The 22740-nt window shown below is 43.4% G+C and overlaps 1 protein-coding gene across 1 annotated transcript in view; it reads right to left on the bottom strand.

The window, feature by feature from the left end:
• Positions 1 to 11107: 11107 nt before the first annotated feature.
• The window catches only part of LOC122796931, a 906278-nt gene continuing 894645 nt past the window's right edge, over positions 11108 to 22740 (bottom strand). Inside the window, exon 7 of the mRNA XM_044065700.1 lies at positions 11108 to 11272. Coding sequence (XP_043921635.1) covers positions 11108 to 11272 — 165 coding nt within the window. The remainder of the gene's footprint in view (positions 11273 to 22740) is intronic.

Genomic DNA, 22740 nt, shown 5'->3' with positions numbered 1-22740 from the left:
TGAATGTAGAAGTTAAATCTCAATTTATCACCAATTATAACAACCAATAGTTTTGAGTATGGGATTAGTTCAATTTTGATGTTAATAGATGATGTGATAGTGAAGGCTGTTCTACTACTGGAGTATGATTTTGGTATGAATAGTACAGGTAAATTCATGTAGAGGAGAAACATGCCTGGGTTGGATATTGAAGGTCTGGAAGGGCAGAGGCCAAACAAAAGAGAGATGACTCATCAGTACATTGAATAAGTGTGGCATGTTTGGCAGTTAAAAGCAGATCATTTATGAGTACACTGACCAGCTGTGGACCTAGTATGGGTCCACGCAGCACTTCAATGGAAACAGGAAGGAAGGAAAAGTATTCATTCTGCTGCCATTTGATAGACTAGCATCTGTTGGACTGGTAGATGATTTAGAGGCCCAGCTTAGACAGTTTGTCTAAGATGTTTTCATAGGAGATGGTATCAAAGGCTTTGGATATGTCCAAAGAGGAAACCAGTTTGCCATACCTTCTGCTGCAGTTTATGGTATTTAGAAAGCTGAGTAAAGCAGTGTTTATACTATGACTGGAATGCAAGCTGTGCTGACTTTGAGAAACAAAGCCCCAGTCTAAGATATATTTGAGTATCACTAACCTAGCGATAGGCGCACCCTAGTAGTGACCATATATTTGAGTAACTGTGTTTGAATATATTCTACTAAGATTTTGGACAGGTGAGGCAGAATAGCAATAGGCCAGTAGTTGGGGTAGTCAACATAGTTTCCACCTCCTTGCAAGGAGAATGTAGGATGTTTTCCTAATAGATGGGACTCTAGAACAGATCAGAATACATAGCAAATATGATGAATTCTCCTGGGAGATTGTCCACTGTTAATGTGGCTGGTCTGAGTTTAAGATGATATTTTATGACTGTAGATATTGGAACTCTTGAAAGAAAAGATAGCAATAAGCTTGTCATCCAAGGGAGGTAAAATATGTTCAATATTGATGACGTCCTTAAGTAGTGAAGTTTGAGATGTGAGTTAAATTTGCATGCAGGGCTTTTAACTGCTTAGTTAGAAATGGGTTTGGTTAGGATGTTCTGCCTGGGTTAATGGGTTATTTATATTGGCACAGAAAAGTTTTGGATTTCTGTAAGTTAATTTATTTTATTATACAGTTTATATATGTCATTTCTCATCTGTAAATATAAAGTGAGACCTGCTAGAGTCACATGACATGTACTAGAAAAAGAGTTACAAAATCCTTTGCCTGGCTCTACAGTACAGAAAGATAAAGCCCTGAATACGATATTGACTTGAATTCAGGTAGCTTCCTGGGAAATGGAAGAGTTAAATGTGTGTGTGTGTTTTGGGGGGAGGAGTAAGTGACTGATGCTAATTAACCCCACAGATGTAGGGAGTCGTGGTTCTAGCAGTCTGATTATTTCCATGCTATTTAATGATTATTGTAACATCAGTAGTTGGCAGAACCAGATATGTGAACACACATACATATGGAGAATGCATAGCAAACAGCAAACCCATGCAGTGATGTAGGTGCTCAGGTACACCACCTGGAGATGAGGTCATGGCTTAATAGAAATGGTTTGATGGCCACGTTAATGAGGGTGACATTGTGGGCCCTACAGCAGATTAGGACAGTGGCAAGTCATTCAGTGAGCTTTAATGCTGCAGAAGGGATGACACTGTATCCCTCTTTTTTAATTTCTCCAAATCTTTTGGGTTTCTAATACCATGATGGGAATGGACTCCACTCCTAAGTCAAAGTATGATTAAAGTTCATGAAATTAGTATTGCTTCAATCTTTGATGTCAGCCAGAAGTGCTCTTCGCAGCACCCGCAGTGGGCCCAGTAATGACTCTTTATGTGATACGTATGGCGTTATATGTATTGGTAACATATCTAAATATGACTGTACATTCTTTTTTTATAAGACCCATTGCTCCTACTACTATTGGGAATGCCTGGGTATCTTTTTTTCCACATTGCTCTTGTTTCTGCTTGCAAATCCTGATATTTTATGACTTTGTGTCTCTCTGTATGCAAGACACTGTAGTCACTGGGTGTGGTGATTTCAGTAATCAATGCTACTTTTGTCTTCTTTTCATGGACCACTATATCCAGTTTTCTGGCATCTATCTTTTGAACTGTTGGTAATGGATGATCCTATGTGATGTAAACTTCATCATTTTCTATGATGCTTTGTGGCTCATGTCTCCAGTGTTTTTCAGCCACTTCAATACCATAATGTTTGCACAATCCCCAGTGCAACAATCTTGCCACATTATTATGCCTTTCAGTATACAGTCCTTCTGCCATTAGTATGTGACAACCAGCAATGAGGTGTGCAACTGTTTCCAATTCGGTTTTACAAAACCTACATTTGTCTATTTCTCCCACATCTTTAATGGACTTTGTAAACCAACATGTACGCAGCCCACTATCTTGGGCTGCCAGTATTAACCTTAAATCTCTTGGTTTGAATTTGCCTCTCCTTAACCATTCCTACATTCGTTCCTGATCAACATAAGGTTCTTCCAGAGGTTTTCTATACTTGCAACTATATTTATGCATTTTCCATATTTCTTGCCTTCTCTTCTGGTCCTTCACCTTATAGTCTTTCTTTTCCTTTTTTGGTACATTCAGTTGCCGCCTGATTTTTATCTACTTCTGGTTTGATTGCCATTCCTGTTTAACGCCAATATGTTTCTGCTAGATTAAGCAGAGAAGTCATCTTAGATTCATTCTCCTCATGTTTCTAAACTTTCACTACATTTAGGTCTTGCGAGGTCAGCAGGTATGTGTGGAGTCCCACGATTGCAGATCTATACATGTAATCAATTTCAAGGAGGCCCATCCCTCCTTTGGAATGGGGAATATATAATCTTGGTATACCCTGATTTTTATAAATCATTTTGAGAGCATGAGCTATCCTTCTTGTTTTCCTGTCTAATCTATCCAATATGTTTTGGGGCCAGTTAGTCACTCCAAAACTGGAAGTTAGGACAGGAAGAGCAAATTGGTTTATAGCTTGGATTTTGTTCCTAGATGACTCCCTCTCTGTGGTTTTTCGGCTGCATGTCAAGAAGGTCTCTGTTGAGGAAGTGGCAAATCATTAAATGGGCAATAGGCTGTAAGCAAATTTGATAGAAGTATGGAACACTGGCATCAAGCAACCTTCATGCCTACTTGCATGAAGGCTCTCCCTGTTTGGCTGTCACTCAAGTAAGTAGCCCCATTGTTCACAGGGAACAAATATTCTGAGACTCACCACAATAGGTGGGGAAGCATATAGAAAAAATGCTAGAACCTTGCTTTATAAGGCTTATTGGTATCAGCTGTTTTTAACAAATACAGTTTATTAAATGTATCCATAGACAATCATATCAAGAACAATTTACTGTTAACATTAACATAGTGTACCATTAGTCCACTGTGATATACAGAAACATTAAAAAGAAGTTACGTCTTACCATAACTTTCCATCTGTGTTGTAAATCTTTATTCATTCATTACTGTTAGGACTTCGGTTCCGTCCTCGGAACCGACATGGCTGTTTCCAATCTCGCGCCGGCCAAAAACTCTCAGCTAACTACCCATAATGCCCCTCTCATAGTTACTCCAGATCGAGTTTGCCCGCCCTTATATAATAGAGACAGTAAAAGAAAACAGTAGGAGGCTCTGTCTGAGTGAATACCCTAACCAGGATTTCCTAAAGTCCACCAGGAGTCCAGGCAGGGAGAAGGAGGGCGAGAAGTAATGAATGAATGAATGAAGATCTAAACACAGATGGAACGTTATGGTAAGACATAACTTCTTTATCTGATGTTGTAAATCTTTATTCATTCCTTACTGTTGGGACCAAGTCCCCAGCTACTTGAGTCCTGGGTGGCCCTACGGAAGGATATTCCTGAGCACCACAGAACCAAAAGATGCTCATCCCCTGGAGGCCAAATCCAATTTGTAGTGAGAGATAAAGGTATGAGGTCTTGCCCAAGTGGCTGCTGCGCAGTTATCATCCACAGAGGCTCTGGAATGAAAAGCTACAGAAGTAGCCATTGATCTAGTAGAATGAGCCTTTATTCTGGAAGGTAAGGATAACTTATTCTGTTGGTAGATAAAGGTAATGACGTTTCTAAGCCAGGAGGATAAAGTCACTTTGGAGACAGGTTTGCCCAATCTGGGTCCTGCAAAGGCCACAAACAATTGATCTGTTTTCTTGAAATATTTAGTCCTGTCCAAATAACAACGAAGCTGCAGATCCACATCAAGGGTGTGCAAAAGGTACGCCCCTCTGTTAGAATGTTGAGGGACGAAAACCAGCAGGTCAATAGATTGGTTAATGGAAAATCCAGAAATGACCTTGGGCAAGAAAGAAGGGTCAGTACGAAGGGACACCCTATCCTTGTGGAAGTTCAAGTAAGGTCTCTTGGCACTCAAGGCCTGCAGTTCTCACTGAGACAAGTGCTACTAGAAGTAGTCTTCCATGACAAAAACTTTATATCACATGAATCAAAAGGCTCAAAAGGAGGGCCTGTGAAACTGAAGTACCAAGGTCAAGTCGCAGGGTTCTATGGGGGGCTTGACAGGAGGTTTAACATGTAATACTCCTTTCCAAAAGGTCTTGCACAGGCAGTGTGACATAATCGAAGAATTATCAAATCCATTATGAAAATTGGCAATAGCTGTTAAATGTACAGTGATTGTCGATGCTGAGGCATGTAGAAGACTCATCAGGTATTGTAGGATCTTTTGAATAGGCATAGAAAAAGGATCTAAGTTCTGATCTTTGGCCCAAACAGAAAATCTAGTCCATTTACTAGAATAAACTTTCCTGGTGGAAGGTCTGTGTGAAGCCAGAAGAATTTCACGAACAGGAGATGAGATGTCAGGCAGCCTGGCAATCACTGGAAGTGGAAGAACCAAGCTGTGAGCTTGAGGCTGTGGAGATTGGGATGAGTCAGTCCCTGAGGATGAGATAACAGACCTTGGGAATGATCCAGGATCTACGGGCTGTGAATCAGATGAGGCCATAGGAACGGGAACCAGACTTGATGTGGCCAATAAGGGGCAATGAGGATCACTTTGCTTCTCAACCTTTGAGCTTTCTGGAGGAATTTCAGGATGAGATAAAATGGAGGAAAGGCATACAGTAGACCCGGGGGTCAATCGTGCATTAGAGCGTCCCTCAGGGGTTCCCCCTGAGGGGGGATCAGGGCAAATTTGCTTCTGCATTTGTTGTTTGAGGGGAAGCAAACAGCTCGCAGCAAGGCTTGTCCCAGCGGTGGAAAATCTGAGCCGCTATTACAGGATAGAGGGACCACTCGTGAGGCATCAGGATGTTCCTGTTCAGATTGTCCGCAATAAGGTTGGAACTCCTGGGAATATGCATTGCTATAAGAAAGCAGTTGGAAGCCCAGTGCCAAATCCTCATGGCTTCCCGACACAGGGGGTAAGACCTGGTTCTATCTTGCTTGTTGATATACCAGATGACTGATATGTTGGAATGGTCCCAGAAGGTAGGGATGTATGGAACACTTGCAAAGCTAAGAGAACTGCCCTCAGTTGCAGAACATTTATGTGTAAATTGGCCTCCATGGGGGACCAGGTGCCTTGGACCATCTTTCCCTGGAAATACCCCCCCCACCCTAACAGGGAAGTGTCCATGGTCATCGTGGCTGTGGGCTAGGGGAGACAGAATGGTTGACACCAAAGATTCGATTGTGACTTCATCCACCATAGCATTTCTTCCTTGCAAAGGTTTGTAAGACATATCATGTGGTCAAGTGGGTGAGTTAAGATCGACCATTGTGAAGAAAGGAGCCACTGTAGTATTCTCATGTGCAACCTCACCAGTGGTACTAGAGTAATGGCAGCCGCCATGGAGCCTAAGAGTTGCAATGCAGTACAAGACATGCTGTTATTTAGGTCTATGGAAGGAGGGCTTGGATTTGGTGTCTTATTTTCGACTGCTCCAATGAATTCCAGTGTTTTTGCTGGGGACATTTGAGATTTGTCCTTGTTGATTGTAATCCCCAAGCGGAGAATGAGGCCTTGAGTGTAAGAGAGGCTGCGGATTAGAAGATTCCTGATCGGGGCAGTAAGGAGCCAATCATCTAGATACGGAAACACCTGGAATCCATGTAGTCGAAGATGAAATTCTACAACTGGCATATATTTGGTGAACACTCAGGGGGCTGTCGAGAGACTGAATGGCAGTGTCCTGAACTGGTAGTGATTGGCTTCCACCCGGAAGCGGAGAAACCTCCAGGAGTGGTGATCCATCTTTATGTGGTAATACACGTCCTGGAGGTCTATATAGCACATCCAGTTGTCCCTCCCTAGGAAGGGGAGAATGGACTGTATCGTAGCCATCCGGAATTTTTGAGGTTTGATAAATTTGTTCAATAGGCTAAGATTCAGGATCGGTCTCCAGTCAACTGTCTTTATTGGCACTAAAAAGAACCTCGAGCAAAACCCGGATCCTCTCTGGTCTGGTAGGACTGGTTGGATGACTCTTTTTCTTAGCAGCTTTTCTATTTCTAAGGCTGCTACTTCCCTCTGATTGTTTGGCACACCAGGGATTCATTTGACGGGTCTGGGAGTTAAATCGAATGGTATCTGGTAGCCTCTGGATATTATTCTGTGCACCCAAACATCAGCAGTAATAAGTTGCCAGGCTGGTAGATGCAGAGAAATATGACCCCTGACTGCTTCCAGAGGACAGCAATTGGGCTGCTGCTCAGGAGCACTGGTAGGGTCGGCCGGAGAAGGAATCTCTAGTGCTCTGGTTAGGTGGACCCCCCTCTACCCCAAAAGGGGTGTCTTACGGATGAGTTGCCTCCTCTGCCATGGGGGATTGCTCACCATGAGTGTCACGTAAAGATCCTTGGGATTTTCTGAACCACATTTTTCCTCCCTTCTGGTTCCCGGAGTAGGACCTCTGAGGGGTGGAAAAGGATATGCCCGCAGCAGACAAGGTCTTTCTGTCTTTCTCACATCGTGCTAGTGAGTCTCGTACTTTGGGATCAAAAAGTGCAGATTATTCAACAGGTGCATTGATGAAGGAAGATTTAAAGGGGTCTCTGAAATCACACAACCGCATCCAAGCATTACATCTCATGACAATGCCTGGTGCTGCAGCTCGAGCTGCCCCCTTGGTGGTGTGAGATATCAAATGCATCGTGGAGTTCAAGACAGATTCAAGGGTAGCTAGCTGTGAGGTGACAGTGTCATGCACCTCATCAGGCAGTACCCCCACCAAAGAGGAAGATATTTCAGAGAATAGGCCTCTTTAGAGGAGAGTGAAGTGTGACAGATAGTTCAGCGACCGAATGGCAAAATTTGCCCAAGACTCCCTGTTCAGAGGCAGGACAGTGGAACTATCTTCTGCCAGTTCCCTCTTGGTGGCTGCCGCCACAACCATGGAATCAACCATCAACTGCTTGGACCAGTGGGGCTGGTCTTCAGGTGTAGATAGAATTTTGTCTGGCCTCCGGGGGACAGGTTCTACATTGTCCAGGGCCTTCCAGACACACTGCACGATCAGCTTAACAAGCTCATCTGGAGGTGGGGTCACCCAGGAAGTAGATGGCTGGGCACAGAAGGCCTGCAAGAACACCGATTCCTCATAAGAAGGGTTAGAGGACTTCCAGTCTCCCCACTGCTTGAGAATGTTGAGAATGTTTTTGAATGAGACATCATCTGGAGGAAACCATGGGGACCCTTCTCCCTCATCATAATCGGTGTCTTCAGTGATAGATTCCTCAGGGGAATCAAGGTGCTTCCTCTTGTACAGTTTCTCCGGGGTGGCTCCCAAGTGGGATCTTCTGAGGAGGACTCCGGAGAAAGGGTTCCCTTCAAAGGGAGATTTTATGGCTCCTGTGCCCATGATCCCAAAGTAGGGGGTTGGGACAGCTGCATGCTGGGAGGGTTCTGATGCCGATATCATTGATGCTGACTGTGAGCCTGCAGAGACAAGAACCCTCTCCATGACCTGGAAAGCAGGCCCACATGAGGAGGGATGGGAGCCCGGAACCAAGAAGGACAACCTCGGAATCGGGTCACACCCCACCCTGAGCAGCCCACCTCCAGGTGAGGAGCTCCAAGAGGACTGGAAGCCATTGGAACCGTGGACATAGACAGCGCCAGGGAAAAAATAGGCGCCTGACTAGATACCAAGGTGCCGACAGTCCAAACACTGCTCAAAGAGTGCACCAGCTCCAACAGAGCCGATGAAGCAAGGGTGGTCGGTGCCAACAAGGAAAAACCCACAGTCGGAGCCGAGACAGTATGCACCGGGGTGGACATCAGTACCAAGATCTCCAGGGCCTGGATAGAGGCCAGAGGAGGATAAACAGGAGAATATGCTATGAAGGATTCTGAGCCAAAAGGGACGGAAGGTCTAGCTGGAGTAGGAAATCCCCTAGCTGCCAGAAGCTGGTCCACAACCCGCACTACATCTAGTTCAGAAAGGCTCCTGGTGGATTTAACACAGGCTGCTTAAGGAGAATCAGGTCATTCAAGAAAGGGGCTAAGCGATGCCCCCAAATAGGGGTCGTACGTTGGAGAGTATCTGGTTCTTGGGAGATATTTGACTTTAGGAGCCGAGTTCATAATCTGTGGCTGAGGATGGTGCCGAAGCAGGTATAGTCATGGAAGCCAATGTCGGAACCAAAGATGGCACCGAAGCCGATGGTGCTGAGGCTGGAACCAAAATAGGAGTCAACATCAGAGATGGCACTGAGGGAGAAGACACAGTGCCTAGTGCCAAAGAGGTCTGCGCCGAGGGCGCCGGAGAAGCATGGAGCTGACTCGGTTCCATAACTGACGGAGATGTAGGGACCGAGTGACTCCGTTCTTCCTTGTGTTTTTTGGTCTTTGGAGGCGGTGAGACCTCTGACCCAGACAGAGCCTCAGAAAAAGGCGTTTTGATTAAACCTTTCAAAATAAGCTTATTTTTACGCTCTGCTAGTGTGCGATTGCTAAAACTAGCACAAATGTCACAATCAGCTTTAATATGGTCTACTCCCAAACAGTAAACGCATCAAGAGTGGCCATCTGAGTTGGGCATCTTACACCCACACTTGTCACACTGTTTAAACCCAAACTTAACCTTGTCTGACATAGTACAGGCAACAAAGGGGTATCCTAAAGGAAACAACAATAAGAAGGAAAGAAAAGGGAGAGAATACCAACAATGGTATTTAAAAAATACCACAAGTGGTAAAGAAAGGCCTACCAAAGGTAGGAGACAGGGACAGTACCAACGATGGTAGAGATTTAATTACCAAAGGTAAAGGGTAGGGAATAGATGTAGGTTATAGGTGATAGTAAGAAAAGACTAAACTGACTAAAAAACAAGAAAGTTTGAAGAGAAACTACACCAAAAATCACAAATTTCCACTTGGCTTTGAGAAAGATGGCTAGGCACGTCTGATGAGGAACACGGCAAACGAGATCTGGAGTGACTAATGAGAGGGGCATTGTGGGTAGGTCTTGGCTGAGAGTTTTTGGCTGGCGCGAGCTTGGAAACGGGGGGGTTATTTTCTGTTTTAGACAGGATATCACTTAATTTCAGACTATACTCTTTTTAGGTTTACCTTTTGCACCCATTTCATAAGCGTAATTGAATTTCTGATGTATAGTGGTCTTACCATTGCATATTTTGATACAGCACTTTTGCATTAAATTCCAGCCCTCTATGAATGCCACAGTTTCAATAAATGTAACCCCCAAACCATCTGCCAAAGATTCACTGCATCAGCATTTACAGGCAGTGAATGCAACCTAATAAGTCCCAAAGTGGTCTGAAACTGCATGATCTGAAACATTATTACAATTTAAGCAGACCAGAAAAAATATTAGATGTAGAAGGCTATATAGAATTTCCTAGCAACCTGATACCAACATAGATTCCCATCCAACGGATTGAAGATCAACAGATTATGTCAGCAATAAAGCAATTCCATCCTTCAAACACAGTTGCTGAAAAAAATTAATTCACTGTTTAAATGAATAAGCCAACCTTATGGAAGAATTACAGCATGAGAGGGTATTTAATCTGCTTCAACCATTACTTAGCAATGCCAATGTAAACTTTACTGTATTGATTTTGATTTAGAGCTTTTGTACTACAGGCAAACAACAGGCTCCCTGCACAAGCATTTCATTGTGCAAGTGTTGTTCATTGGCAAACAAGGACTATAAAAAAATCAACATTAGAGCGCAACACATACATTATTTTCTGCTTTAAAATCAGCCCAATGTGACCACAAAGGCAAGGTTCACAATAAAACTCTTACTGAAAAAAGGGTACTTATGTGTTATCACAACCAGATTCCAAAACTGTCAGCATTCGTCATGTTATGGATCTTTGGTTCATTTATTTATAAAGCTATTTGTTCTTGGGTTGAAAGAGTATGTAATAATACGCAAGTACCATTTATTTTTTTTCATATGGATGTTCCCTTGAAGCCTATGTATTCTGCAGCACTTGGGCTGCTGGCATGGATTGTACTTGTCCAGATTATTCAGATCTGTGCTGGTAAGCTCCTAGAGTCAGCTTAAGTTGGACATGTAAGCTAGTGAAGATGCTAACTTTGTGGTTAAAGTGCTTGTGTGCTGCTGTCTCATTTGTCAGCTGGACAGCATAAACGTATAACTCAGAAAAATGACAGTTGTCAACCTTTCTTGGTTAGAAAGATTTTGCACTAATACACAAGGCCCATTTTTCTTTCATATCCATGTTGTCTTGTAGTCTATGTATTTGGCAACAGTTGTGTCGCCCATGTGAATTTTACTTGTACAGATTATTCTGATCTGTGCTGTTAAGCTCTTCGAGCTGACTGAAGCTGGACATTTTAGAAACTAAAGATGTTAACTTTTTGTGGGGAAAGTGGTTGTGTGCTGCTGTCTCGTTTGTCAGTTGGACAGCATAAAATTATAACTCCCTAAATATTTCCCATTAAAACTCAGTGTAATGAGACACAAGTAACTTGGACAACATATTTTGGCAGAAGAAGGGTTTGGGAATGAGCCACTTCTCCTGCTCCGAATCTGGTTGCGATAATACACAAGTACCAAAAAAAGTTGTTCCTGTTGTCTACATGTACATCAACTTACTCCTCTGCAATATAATCATTGAAATTAAAAACAAATTACCTGAAAGGCAAGTTCTAGATCTCTGAATTTTTTTCTCCTGAACAGCAGTTGAGCTGTGTGGTCTTTCCTTTTTCAGAACAAATCCTTCTGTATCATTGAGGCATGTCTACAAACATTAGATAACCAAAATGATATTTAACTGCTTTGTGTTTTTTTAATTCTGCCAAATAAATGTGCTGCATACAGTGTAGAACAAGTGAGCAACATCAAGCATGTACATAAATGTGCTGCATACAGTGTACAGCAGTGGGTAATTAGCTGTAGCATCAAGCATGTACACACTTTGTTGAATTACCTTACTATGACCTCTGCAAAGAAGGGTATCTGATTTGCAAGCTCTTATGGTGAGTCAACTCTATCTCATTTTTCACTTTTTGAGAATTAATCCTCCTTTTATGCCTAACGTCGTAGCTGAGTTTACTTTAAGCCAAACTATCCATCTCCCATTATCTTTCCTGAACATACAAATGTGTTAGAAAGAATATTCCATACCTTGGATGCTCACAGAAAAATTCAGGCACTCTTTTGACAGAACTAAATCTTTTCAGATCTTCAAACCAATTGTCCATTTCTTATAAAGGTAAGAAGAAGGGATGACCTCTATCAGTACAGACTATTTCCAAATGGTTAACTAAGGCTATTACCCTTTGTTACACTCGCCATAACAAATCTATTCCAGGCAGGGTCAAGGCCCACTCTACCAGAGCCTTGGCTTCATCTATGGCTTTTTGAAAAGGGTTGAATTCTAGAAGTATTCCAGAAACTGCTACTTGGTCCTCAGTACATACTTTACCAAAGCACTATAAGACTGATGCCTTCCCCAGGCCTAGGCAAGTTTTGCTTGGACCATTCTTCAGGGTCTCCTGGACCCCTCACCTTCCACCTCCCAAATATAGTTAGCTACGTCAGTCTACCCATGTAGCTAAGGCTACTGCAGCAGTGATCAATAAGAAGAAAATAATACAGTTATGTAAGTTGAACTTACCATAGCAGTAGATGTTCGAATGATCACTGCTGCAGTAGCCGCTCCCTCCCACCCTCCCCCTTGTTTTTTTTGTGTGTTTTTTATGCTAGGATGTGGACATATATATTTTTGTTATTCCTAACTTCCCTCTCAATGCTGGCAGGAAAGCTCTGAAGTGCTATTCACCCAAACTTCTCTTTCGGTCAGCTCAGCTCAAGCTGCTGGACAGTTTAGGAGTGTGCCCTGAAGCCTTTGAAGATAGATGGCTGTTACATTATTGGAAGGATACAAGTTCATAGGTGGATGGCTGTTACATCATTGGAAGGATACAAGTTCATAGGTGGTTACTAGGCTATTGACCTGAAGGTCTTTATAAGCCTAGCTGTGTGTACCCAATCTAATGCTAGAGAAACTCAACATAAAGGATCTTGCCTAAACTCGAGATTTTAGTTAGCAAAGACTGCCCATATCTAGGAGGGTCATAGGTGAAATCCCCAGCAGGAATTTATGCTTTCCCATCCAGTCATCCAGGCTATACTTAAAAAGGGTAATAGAGGGGCTTTGTTTGATGTGAATTGGTAGCCTATTTCAGAGAAGTGGCAGCCTCTGTGAGACATATCTGTCTCTCCAGCAGGTCCTATTTATGTCACAGGCCAGGTTAAGGTCCCTGGAGTGGGTGACCCTTGTCCCATTTGACTTGTGGATGTACAGTGTTTTCATTAGGTTTGGACCCAAGCTCGGTCTGTAGGCCTGGCACAAGTCTCCTCTAAGTAGGCTGTATGCTACCGAGTACAGTGCAGTGACATCAGTCTGTTAATGTATGACATGTGCTGGAGACCCTGAATTTTCCTGGTTAGAAATCTCTGAGCCCTGGTAATGTACATACTAAAGAGAGCATTGTACTCGGTTATTGGCCTGATGAGGGTTGAGCAGAAGGGTGTTATGACCTCTTTCACTATTGAGGCAATGCCTTTGCTAATGAGGTTTTCAACGTAGAATGCCTTCCTTATCAAAGTAGACACATGGTGGTCAAAGTTTAGGTTACAGTCAACTTGCGTTCTGAAGTCTCTCACTACTTAGTTGTTACTTAGAGTTGTTGTTGGTCTTTCGGCTAATGATTATAGCATACTAGTTGTTACTTAGAGTATTATTATTTATATGATTGTCTGCAGGGATATCGTTTTTACCAAAGGAGATGATAATGCAATTTTAGCATTGAGTTTAAGTTCATGGTTTTGGCACCAATCATTGGTTTGTGAAAGCCCCCCCTTAAGTATACTGACATTCTTTGTGGATTCAGTGATTGCACCTACCGCTCTTGAAGTATATTGACATTGTTTGGGTATTTAGTGATTGTACCTAATTTGCAGTCATCAACAAACTTAGTCATCCACAGCCCCTCTGTTTTGGCCTGAACTTCTGAGAAGTATATTCCAAACAATAGGGGGCCAGCACTGAACCCTGTGGAAACCCACTGGTGACAGGTCTGCTAGATGAGGTAAAGTCCCTAACTTTGACTGAGTGTGATCTGTCAGTGAGTCAGTTAGCAACCCACCTGATAATATAAGGGTTGATATTCAACTGGGAGAGTTTATCAATGGTGCCCAAATGTGGGATTGTGTTTAAGGCCTTGGCTAAGTCAAGGTAGGCTGTATGCATAGATTTGGCTTTGTCTGTGACTCTATTGACATTTTCAAAGAGGTTTAACAGGCATGCCTGCCTTTGACAAAAGCAAACTGTGTCGGATCAAGGGTTTGGAGATCACCTACATCCTTATTTATAAGGTCCATGATGATTTGTTCCATTGCCTTACAGATAAGGCTGGCTAAGCTTATGGATCTGTTGCTGTACCCCCTTTATGAAGGGGAATGATGGTTGCTGTTTTCCATTCAGTAGGGACAACACCAGTACTCAAGCTGTAGTTGAAAAGAGTGCCTAATAGAGTTGCTAACTCATGTTTTAGACCATTTAAAATGCAACCTGGGATGCCATCCAGTCCCATAGAGGCTGTGTTCTTGGCCTTGGAGAGAGCATTAATGACTTCCTCTTTGGAGATGCAAGGTGGGAGAGATGTAGAGGGACTGCTTTGTGGAATGTTTGGAGGGGACAGGGGGGGTGACATTTTCAACAAACCTGTTGGCTAATATGTTAGCTATTTTCACAGGATCAGTGTGTTTGATGCCATCCACAGTGGGACGAAAGACAATACCACCAGCACAGATAGCTATAATTTTGTAAATAATTATATGTTATTAGTGAATATTGAAACTATTTATACAAGACGCTTGTGTTGCAGATGTATTAGAGCTGTATGTCATGTGTATATCAAACTGCCTGTACAGACGTGTGTGTTGAAAATATATTTGCAAAGTGCTGTGTTTGAAATGTAACCACAGTCTGCCCTACTGGAAGAGAACAGAAATGTACATGCACTATTGTAAGTGTTTAGATGCATATATTTAACAGTGGAAACTGGAATATAGGAGGTTAATCTCGGTCCAGCAAACTTGAGAAAAATATCTGAAATTAAATTACTTTATAGGACGCAATAAAGAAGATCTCTCTCAAATTTTCAATGCAGCTAGAGACAGTCTGTAGTAGACATATTTTTGTATTGTCCTTGGAGTGAACTAATTGCTACTTTTGAAGCACAAAGGAATACAATTGTTTTATGACTTCCAGCATCTGCCACAGATCTGAGGAAAAGCCCTTGTCTATATATTTTTAGAGGTAGATGTTAAATCTTCTAGAAATGGGGGTTTGGCCTGGGAACTAGAAGTCAGATGTCCAGAAATGATGTCATTCTGCAAGCTATCCCAGCAGTAATATTTTAGATATTCATTTGATAAGTCTTTTAGTGAGACAGAGCATTCTGTATTTGGTCTTAGACCTGACAAGGACCATTCACCTCAACATCTGCCTTGCTCTAATAAAGTAAGTTTCGAGGGACAGTATAACTCTCTTAGATACAGTCAGGAATATAGTAAAGCTTAGTTTAGATGTTTTTCTTTATTTGTGTGAACCTGTACTGCAATGTTATTTTAAATATTTCCTGTGGTTTTGAACTCTGATGTCACTGTGGATATATATTCAGCATTGTCTTGTTCTTTTATTATTTATTATTAAATATAATTAAACTTTTCATTGTAGCTGATCTGTGTAGAGATATTTAAGTTTTGAGAGTACTTGGATATTTATTTGGTGACACTGTGTGGGCCACTCCTTATAGCCTTGCTCTTGGTCAAACTATCATTTGTATTAGTATTAATATTACACAGAAAGATTGAACATCCTTTGTTAAGGGCCTTAAAGTAGCTGAAAAGAAGTGATTGGTGGCAGTGATAACTACCTTATAGTCTGGGCAAAAGGGGGCATAGCTATTAAACCTGTGCCAGCCTTTCCCAGATGTGTGTGTGTGCGTGTGTGTGTGTGTGTGTGTGTGTGTGTGTGTGTGTGTGTGTGTGTGTGTATATATATATATATATATATATATATATATATATATATATATATATATATATAAAATAAATAAACCTCAAGTGTGTGTGTGTCAGCTATTTGGGCAGGGACATGAAGCACTGGTTGGACAGAAAGGGTGTTGAAGGTCTTAGGTTGGTCACTCAGCTGAGATCTCAACTCTATAGTTGTGCCAGTAGAGTGTCTTACTGGGGATCTGGAGGAAGAGGGAAAACCCACCCCCGAACTGACTGCTCTCTCTGTGTGCTCTTAAGGGGAATTTGCACTTGATACAGAGAGCTGCATCTAGAAATACTGTGTGTGTACTTGTCATTCTCCCAGTGAACATCCCCCACTGTTGCCAGTGGTGAGTAATGAGACTTCCTGATTACTGGTCCAGTGATAGGTCGTCAAACACAGCTAGTTCAACACATGTCTGGATCCTACCTTTTAGGTTACAGATGTAACTGATGAATGCTTTATGGTTATCCTTAGCTATGGTTGTTGATTTTTTTTCGATGTTGCCCTAACAAGATTTTACCAGTTGTCTTATTTGTTTGTTCAAGCAGAGGAGGGTGTTCTTCCAGTGCTGGAACCTCTATTTTCTATTCTTAGAAAGCAATGTCTTACTCTTGTTGTATAAAGTACAGTTGTGTAAACTCACCATAAATGTAGATGTTCGAGTGTATTCACTGTTGCAATCATCACACTCGGGTTATCTGCCTGCATGTAGCCCTCAGTCTGCCCGAATACCAGAGACGTAGTATTTCTGCATTGGTTGCTGTCACTCCAGGTCTGACGTCAGGTCATCAGCGGTATAAAAACATGCAGCCAATGCCATTACATCAGTTTTTCTTGCCCCAAATGTCAGGAGCTCCCCAATAGGGAGCTAAGCTATGGTGGAAAAAAAATCACCACCAGTAAAAAGTAAATACCAATACCAATATCCCTGCAAGGGGTGAGCAGTATACACAGAGAGGAGAGAGAGAGAGAGCAGGGGGCTGGAGGGAGGGAAACCAGGACTGCAACAGTAAATACATTCGATCATCTACATTTATGGTATGTGTACACAATTGTACTATGTTTTTCGTGTTTCACTGTTGCAGTCATCACACTTGGGATGATTCCCAAAGCTGTAGAAAGGGTGGAGGCAGTCAAAAAGTGTTTGGGCTGGCTAGTATGCCCTGCAGGACTGCAGCTGCAAAACCCGCCCTGGATTTGGAAAATACAGGCAGGTGGTAATGCTTGGTGAATGTGTGTACAGAACTCCAGGTAGCAGCCTCCAGAATGTCCCTGATAGGGACTCCCCTGAGGAATGCTGTAGAGGTAGACGTTGCCCTAGTGGAATGTGTTCTGACCCCCTGAGGGGTTGGTTTCCCATGGTGTTTGTAAGCAGAAATGGATCCAGTGTGCTATCCATTTGGAAATTGCCTGTTTTGAAATGGCCTTGCCCTCTGCCCCTGATGCAAAACTGAGTAATAACTGGTCAGATTTCCTGAAGGGCTTAGTCCTATCCAGGTAGAATCTGAGCTGAATGTGCACATCCAAGGAGTGCAGGATCCTTTCCCTTCATTTTGAGGATTAGGAAAGAAGGTTGGCAAATGGATAGATTGGTTGAGAGCCACACTGGACACCACTTTGGGCCTAAAGGAAAGATTAGTCCTGAGAGAGACCCTGTCAGCATCAAAAATAATGAAGGGTTCTACAGCCATAAGTGATTGTAGCTCAGACATTCTTCTTGCTGAAGTGATGACCAGGAGCAATGCTGTTTTCCAAGAGAGGAATTTTAAGTCTGCTGATGCTGCAGGCTCAAAAGGGGGTAGTGTGAGCTTTTCCAGTACAAAGTTAAGGTCCCAAGCAGGGGTGGGTGCTTTCCTTCATGGCCTTAAGTTGTTTGCCCCTCTCAGGAACTGTTTGATGAGAGGGTGAGAGAATAGGGGTGGCTCAGAGTCGTAATGAGCCAAGATGGCAGAGGCATGAATCTTAATGGAGGAGAAGGATAGGCCTCTGTGGAGTAGATCCACTAAGTAATCCAGGATTAGAGGTAGGGAGGGCAGAGTTGTGTCCTGTCCTTTAGATTGAATCCAGGAGCAATACCTTTTCCACTTATCAGCATAGGATTTCCTTGTACTGGGTCTTCTGTCTTCAAGAATGACGTCCAGCACCTGCTTGCTTAGGCTGGTCACTGGGGGAGGATTCAAGGAATAAGCCAGACTGCAAGATTTAGGGTTTACAGTTGCAGATGCAAGATCTGTCCCCCCTGCTAAGTGAGCAGGGTCGGGCTCTGGGGTAGGTGCCAGGGTGGCACCAGAGACGGGCTGCGCAGGAGTGGGTACCAGTGCTGGCATGGCCATTCTGGGACAATCAGGATTGCCCTTGTTCTGGCCTGTCTTGTCTTGAGCAATACTCTTGAGAGGAGGGGCAGAGGGGAAATGCATAGATTGAGAGGTTTACCTACTGGAAGGATATGGCATCCACTTTCCAGACCCTGCTGTGAGGTGTCCTGGTGCAGAATTTGCTGAGCTGGTGATTGCACGGGGAGGCAAAGAGATCCATCTCTGGGGTCCCCCATTTCTGAATCAGAAGGTTGAAGGTGCTGGGCTCTAATTGCCACTTGTGTGGGTCTAGGAGATTTCTGCTTAAGTCGTCTACCAGTGAGTTTTGTTTGCCTGGCAGGAATTGAGCTTGCAGATGGACCTGCATGTCCAAGGCCGTGTTCCACAAGGCCATAGCTAGCCTGCAGAGTGGGTATGAGTGGGCTCCTCCCTGCTTATTGATGTACCACATAACCGTGGTGTTGTCTGTTTTTATTAGCAGGGGTCCTGGTGAGAGTAGGGATCTGAAAGCTGTTAGAGCATCCTGAACAGCTAGCATCTCTTTTTGGTTGATGTGCAGATGAATTTGATTTGGGCTCCAGTGTCCCTGAATGCACTTGTCATCCAGGTGTGCCCGCAAGGCATAGTCTGATGCGTCTGTGGTTAAGGTCTGGGTGACATGGGGTTGAGTAAAGGGCAGTCCCTTGTTGTGGTTGCATGCTGCTGCCCACCAGAGAAACTCTGTCCTTAGACAAGGTATGATAGGAATGACAGTTTCCAGGTCCTGAGAATGTTGGCACCAAAGACTTTTTAAGTACCGTTGAAGTTTCCTCATATGCAGTCTGGCATATGGAATTAGTAGGATACATGAGGCCATGAACCCTAGAGCCTGCAGAATTTTCCTTGTGGATAGCTGGGTTCTGGTGGCCATTTGAGTGAAGTAGTCTGTCAGATAGGCTTGTTTTTCTGGAGTAAGGAATGCCATCTGGGATGCTGTGTCCAAGCTTGCTCCCAGGAATGCAATCTTTTGACTGAGGACTAGTTTTGATTTCTTTTCATTGATGGTGTACCCCAGGGAGGTTAGAAGGTTTTTTACAAATGTCAGGTGCTGCAACAGCATTTCCTGACTGTCTGCCTGAATCAGGCAGGCATCCAAGTACAGGTAAATTTGAATTTTCCTCTGTCTGCAGTAGGCAATGGCTGGAGCCAGACATTTTGTGAATACTCTGGGAGCAGTGGATAAGCCAAAGGGAAGTGCAGAGAACTGATAATGCATAGGTCCTGCCCTGAAGCGTAGATATTTCCTGCAAGAGTCCCTGATAGGGATGTGCCAATAGGCTTCTTTTAAGTCTAGGGTGGCTAACCAGGCATCTTTGGCCAGCATAGGAAGAAGCTGCTGCAGGGTGAGCATTTTGAAGTTTGGTACCACCAGGAAGGTGTTTAGAATGGATAGATCTAGGATTGGGTGCTAAGTGCCCTCTTTTCTGGATACCAGGAAAAGTCTGGAACAGAACCCTTGACCTATGTGTTCTGCAGGAACAGGTTGAATTTCCCTTATAGAGAGCAGGGATTGAGCTTGGTTTTGTGCCTCTGCCCATTAGCTTGGAGGAAGGTCTGGGAACCCTTTTGGGGTAGGCAGTGAGTGGAAGTGAAATCTGTACCCCTGGGAAACAATGCTGAGGACTCATCGGTCTTTGGTGATGGAAGTCCAGTTTTTTGCATGATGGGCACATTTTCCTCCTAGGGGCCCAAGCAGTTGGACAGAGGTGGGGAGGGGAGTTGAGAAGTCATTCTGAATTCTTTTCATAAGGGGGTGGCTTAGCACTCCCTGTTTTTGAAGTGGAGGCACTCCATTGCTTAGATCTCTGCATACACTGAGACTGAAGTCTGGGGGGTCTGTTTCCCCTGGGTCTAGTTTGAGATGGCCTTGAGGGACCTGGAAAGGACCAATGTTTCGAGGGGCAATGCCTACTGAATCTAGGAAGCTGTACTTGCAAGAAGTCTTTGACTGTCTGCATAGATTTAGCTTTTTCTTCCATCTTTTTAAGAACCTCTTCTGCTTTGGTGCCAAACAGATTGCCCTTGTTCAAAGGAGAGTCTAGTAATTTTGATTTGACATGGTCTGGCAAGGTCTGCTCATTAAGCCAAGCATGCCTTCTTAGAACAGAACTAGTGACTGCTGCCTTGCAAGATGCTTCTAGGGTGTCAAAGCCACATTGCAAAGTATGCTTGCTGACTTGGCTCGCAGAATGCATAAGCTCTTGTAATTCTTTATTTTCTGCACAGTATGTAAAGATAGCTATGTTTTGCTTAATAAGTTCCATAATATGTTGTTGGTACTTCAGCATGTGAAACTGGCAATTCAAAGCCCTAATGGCGAGAGTTGCAGAGGTGTATACTTTCTTACCCCATCTGTCTAAAGCTCTGGAATCCCTGTCTGAAGTGGTGGGATTCTTAGCTGTAGTTGCTTTGATACCTTTAGCCCCCTGGGAAATGACCTCTGGGTCAGCAGTAGGATTTTTGAAAAGGAATTTGTGAGAGTCCGGAACTCTATAGTACCTGTCTGGTTTCCTAGGAGCAGGGGGTAAGATATCAGGAGTTAAACTGGATTCCATAAAGACATCATCCACAACATCCAGGACTGGGGGTATTGCTAAAGGCCTATGTTGTGGCAAATCTAGAAATCCTCTGAGTCTCTTTTTGGACTGAGGATAGTCTTGGCATTCCCAGTGGAAATGTTCTCTTAAAGTATGTACGGTTTCACTAAAAGAAAAATCCTCTGGAGGAGAAGCAGAGGGAATGGATTCCACTGCATCTGAATCCTCATAAGCAGATAAAGGCATGTCTTCATAATCAGATACCTTAGAGTCATCAGACTATTGGTCAGTAAAAGCTGCTGGGGACAGATCTCTTTTTCTCCTAGCAGGGGAAGGCTGACTTCCCCTAATCAGCATAATAAGGTCTTCTGCCATTTTAAGCATTTGATTTTGTGGCAAGGAAGCAGGTGCATGAGTTTGGGTCATTGTTTTTTTAGGTGTAGCGTGTACTTTTGGCCTTAGAAACTCGGTAGTTATAGACAGAACTGAAGATGCGAAAGAAGTCGGTTTATGTCGAATATCGGGAGTGCGAAGAACTTCCTCAGAAGCCGGTGCCTGCTCAGCAGCTCCGGACCCATCCAAGGTAGAGACATCCACAGGTTCCATAGTCGAAGAAGAGTCTCGCACCATACTGGATTCCAAATGGGTCTCGGTAGAGGCCAGCAAATTGAAGCAGGCATCAGGGGCTGCAAAAGCACCTCACTGAGTACCGGCGAACTGGAAACTAGTTTAACGGAAGTGTCGTTGGCAGTTTTGGACCTGTGCGGTCTGTCTCTGTCTTTAACCTTACGTTTTTTCGGAAGATCGGTAGTCGGATGGCTTACTGAAGCCATTTCGGAATACGGAGATCAAGAACAAAAGTATTTAACTACAATAAGGGCCCAACAACAAATAGTTCGGGGGTTGATCAAGGCAAAAAACAGACAGCGAGGTACATCGTCATCTGGGCCTAAACAGATGACACAATAAGAATGGAAATCTTGGTGTGGTATTTGCTTTATACAGGCAAGACAATTGTTAACTTTTTCTGACATCGGTTAGAGCAAGAAAAAAGGATCCCCAACTGGGTACTTTGCTTTAGAAGACTTCAGGATGATTCGATTCGGAAATGAAAACTCAGGTAGCGGCCGACCGGCACTCGTGCGAACTGCTTCTGCTTCGGGCTCCTCAGCAAGAAAAACTGATGTAATGGCATTGGCTACCTATTTTTTAACCCCTGACGAACTGATGTCAGACCTGAAGCGGCAGCAACTGACTCAGAAATACTAAGTCTTTGGTATTCAGACTGACTGAGGGCTACCTGCAGGCAGATAACCCAAGTGTGATGACTGCAACAGTGAAACATGAAGAACATCTTATTAATGCTAGATGTCCACCAAGGAAGCTTGTTTTTTTTCTTGAGGATCTTGTTTTGATCCTATCAGGTACAGCTGTGTCAGTACATTTGTATAAGTGTTTGTACAGGGCATTTGTGTATACCTTAGTATAGTTGTCAATGCCATCTGTGGGAACAGGAGGTTGGAAATTATTTATGCCATCCCTTACGAGGGTATAATTAGCTTTGATGAAATTTTTTAGCCTGATTTCACCTAAGAAAGGTTCTTATGTTATAGCTACTTCAAAAGTGACTGATTTGGGATCAGATTTAAGCAGTGATGGTCCTATACTTGTGGTGGTGCAAAGGCTCCCCATGTTGGTGAGGACCAGGTTGAGAAAATTTGAGCTCCTTGTGGGGTTGCATACTATTTATTCCAGGGCATTAGTGTTAAAGTCCAGGAACCTTTGTGCGAGCATATTGGTACTTGTATATGTCTCCCAGTCAATGGAGTGATACTTGAAATCACCCATGACTAGAGTGTTTGGTTGTAATTTGATTGACTCAAGTAGGTCCAAATAAGCAGTGAGCAAATGGTTCATTGAATGGGGCCTATAGCTAACGAAGACTTAAAGGGAGGGGTCTTAGCCACAGTTAGTTGAACTTGGTGCAACTCCATGCATGGAGTTTTCCTGTGTAACCATTCTAGAGGTGTATTTATCTTTGATGAAGATAGCTTCTCCTTTGGTTCTCACACGTTCATTTTCGGTCTGAAAGTGTGGAAGGCATTGTAGCCTTGCAAGGCCAGGTTACTCTCTGTGGCCCTAAACCAAATTTCTGTGAATGCACAGATGTCAACATCTTCCAGGGACAGGAGTGCTTCCAGAGAGTGTAGTTTCTGATTTAAACTCCTAGTGTTTAGCAGCA

Source organism: Protopterus annectens, chromosome 3.part0 (assembly GCF_019279795.1).
Source record: "Protopterus annectens isolate FY-2018-M chromosome 3.part0, PAN1.0, whole genome shotgun sequence".
Taxonomy (NCBI): Eukaryota; Metazoa; Chordata; order Ceratodontiformes; family Protopteridae; genus Protopterus; species Protopterus annectens.
The sequence above is the reverse complement of the archived record's forward strand: the minus strand, read 5'-3'. Positions and strand labels throughout refer to the sequence as shown.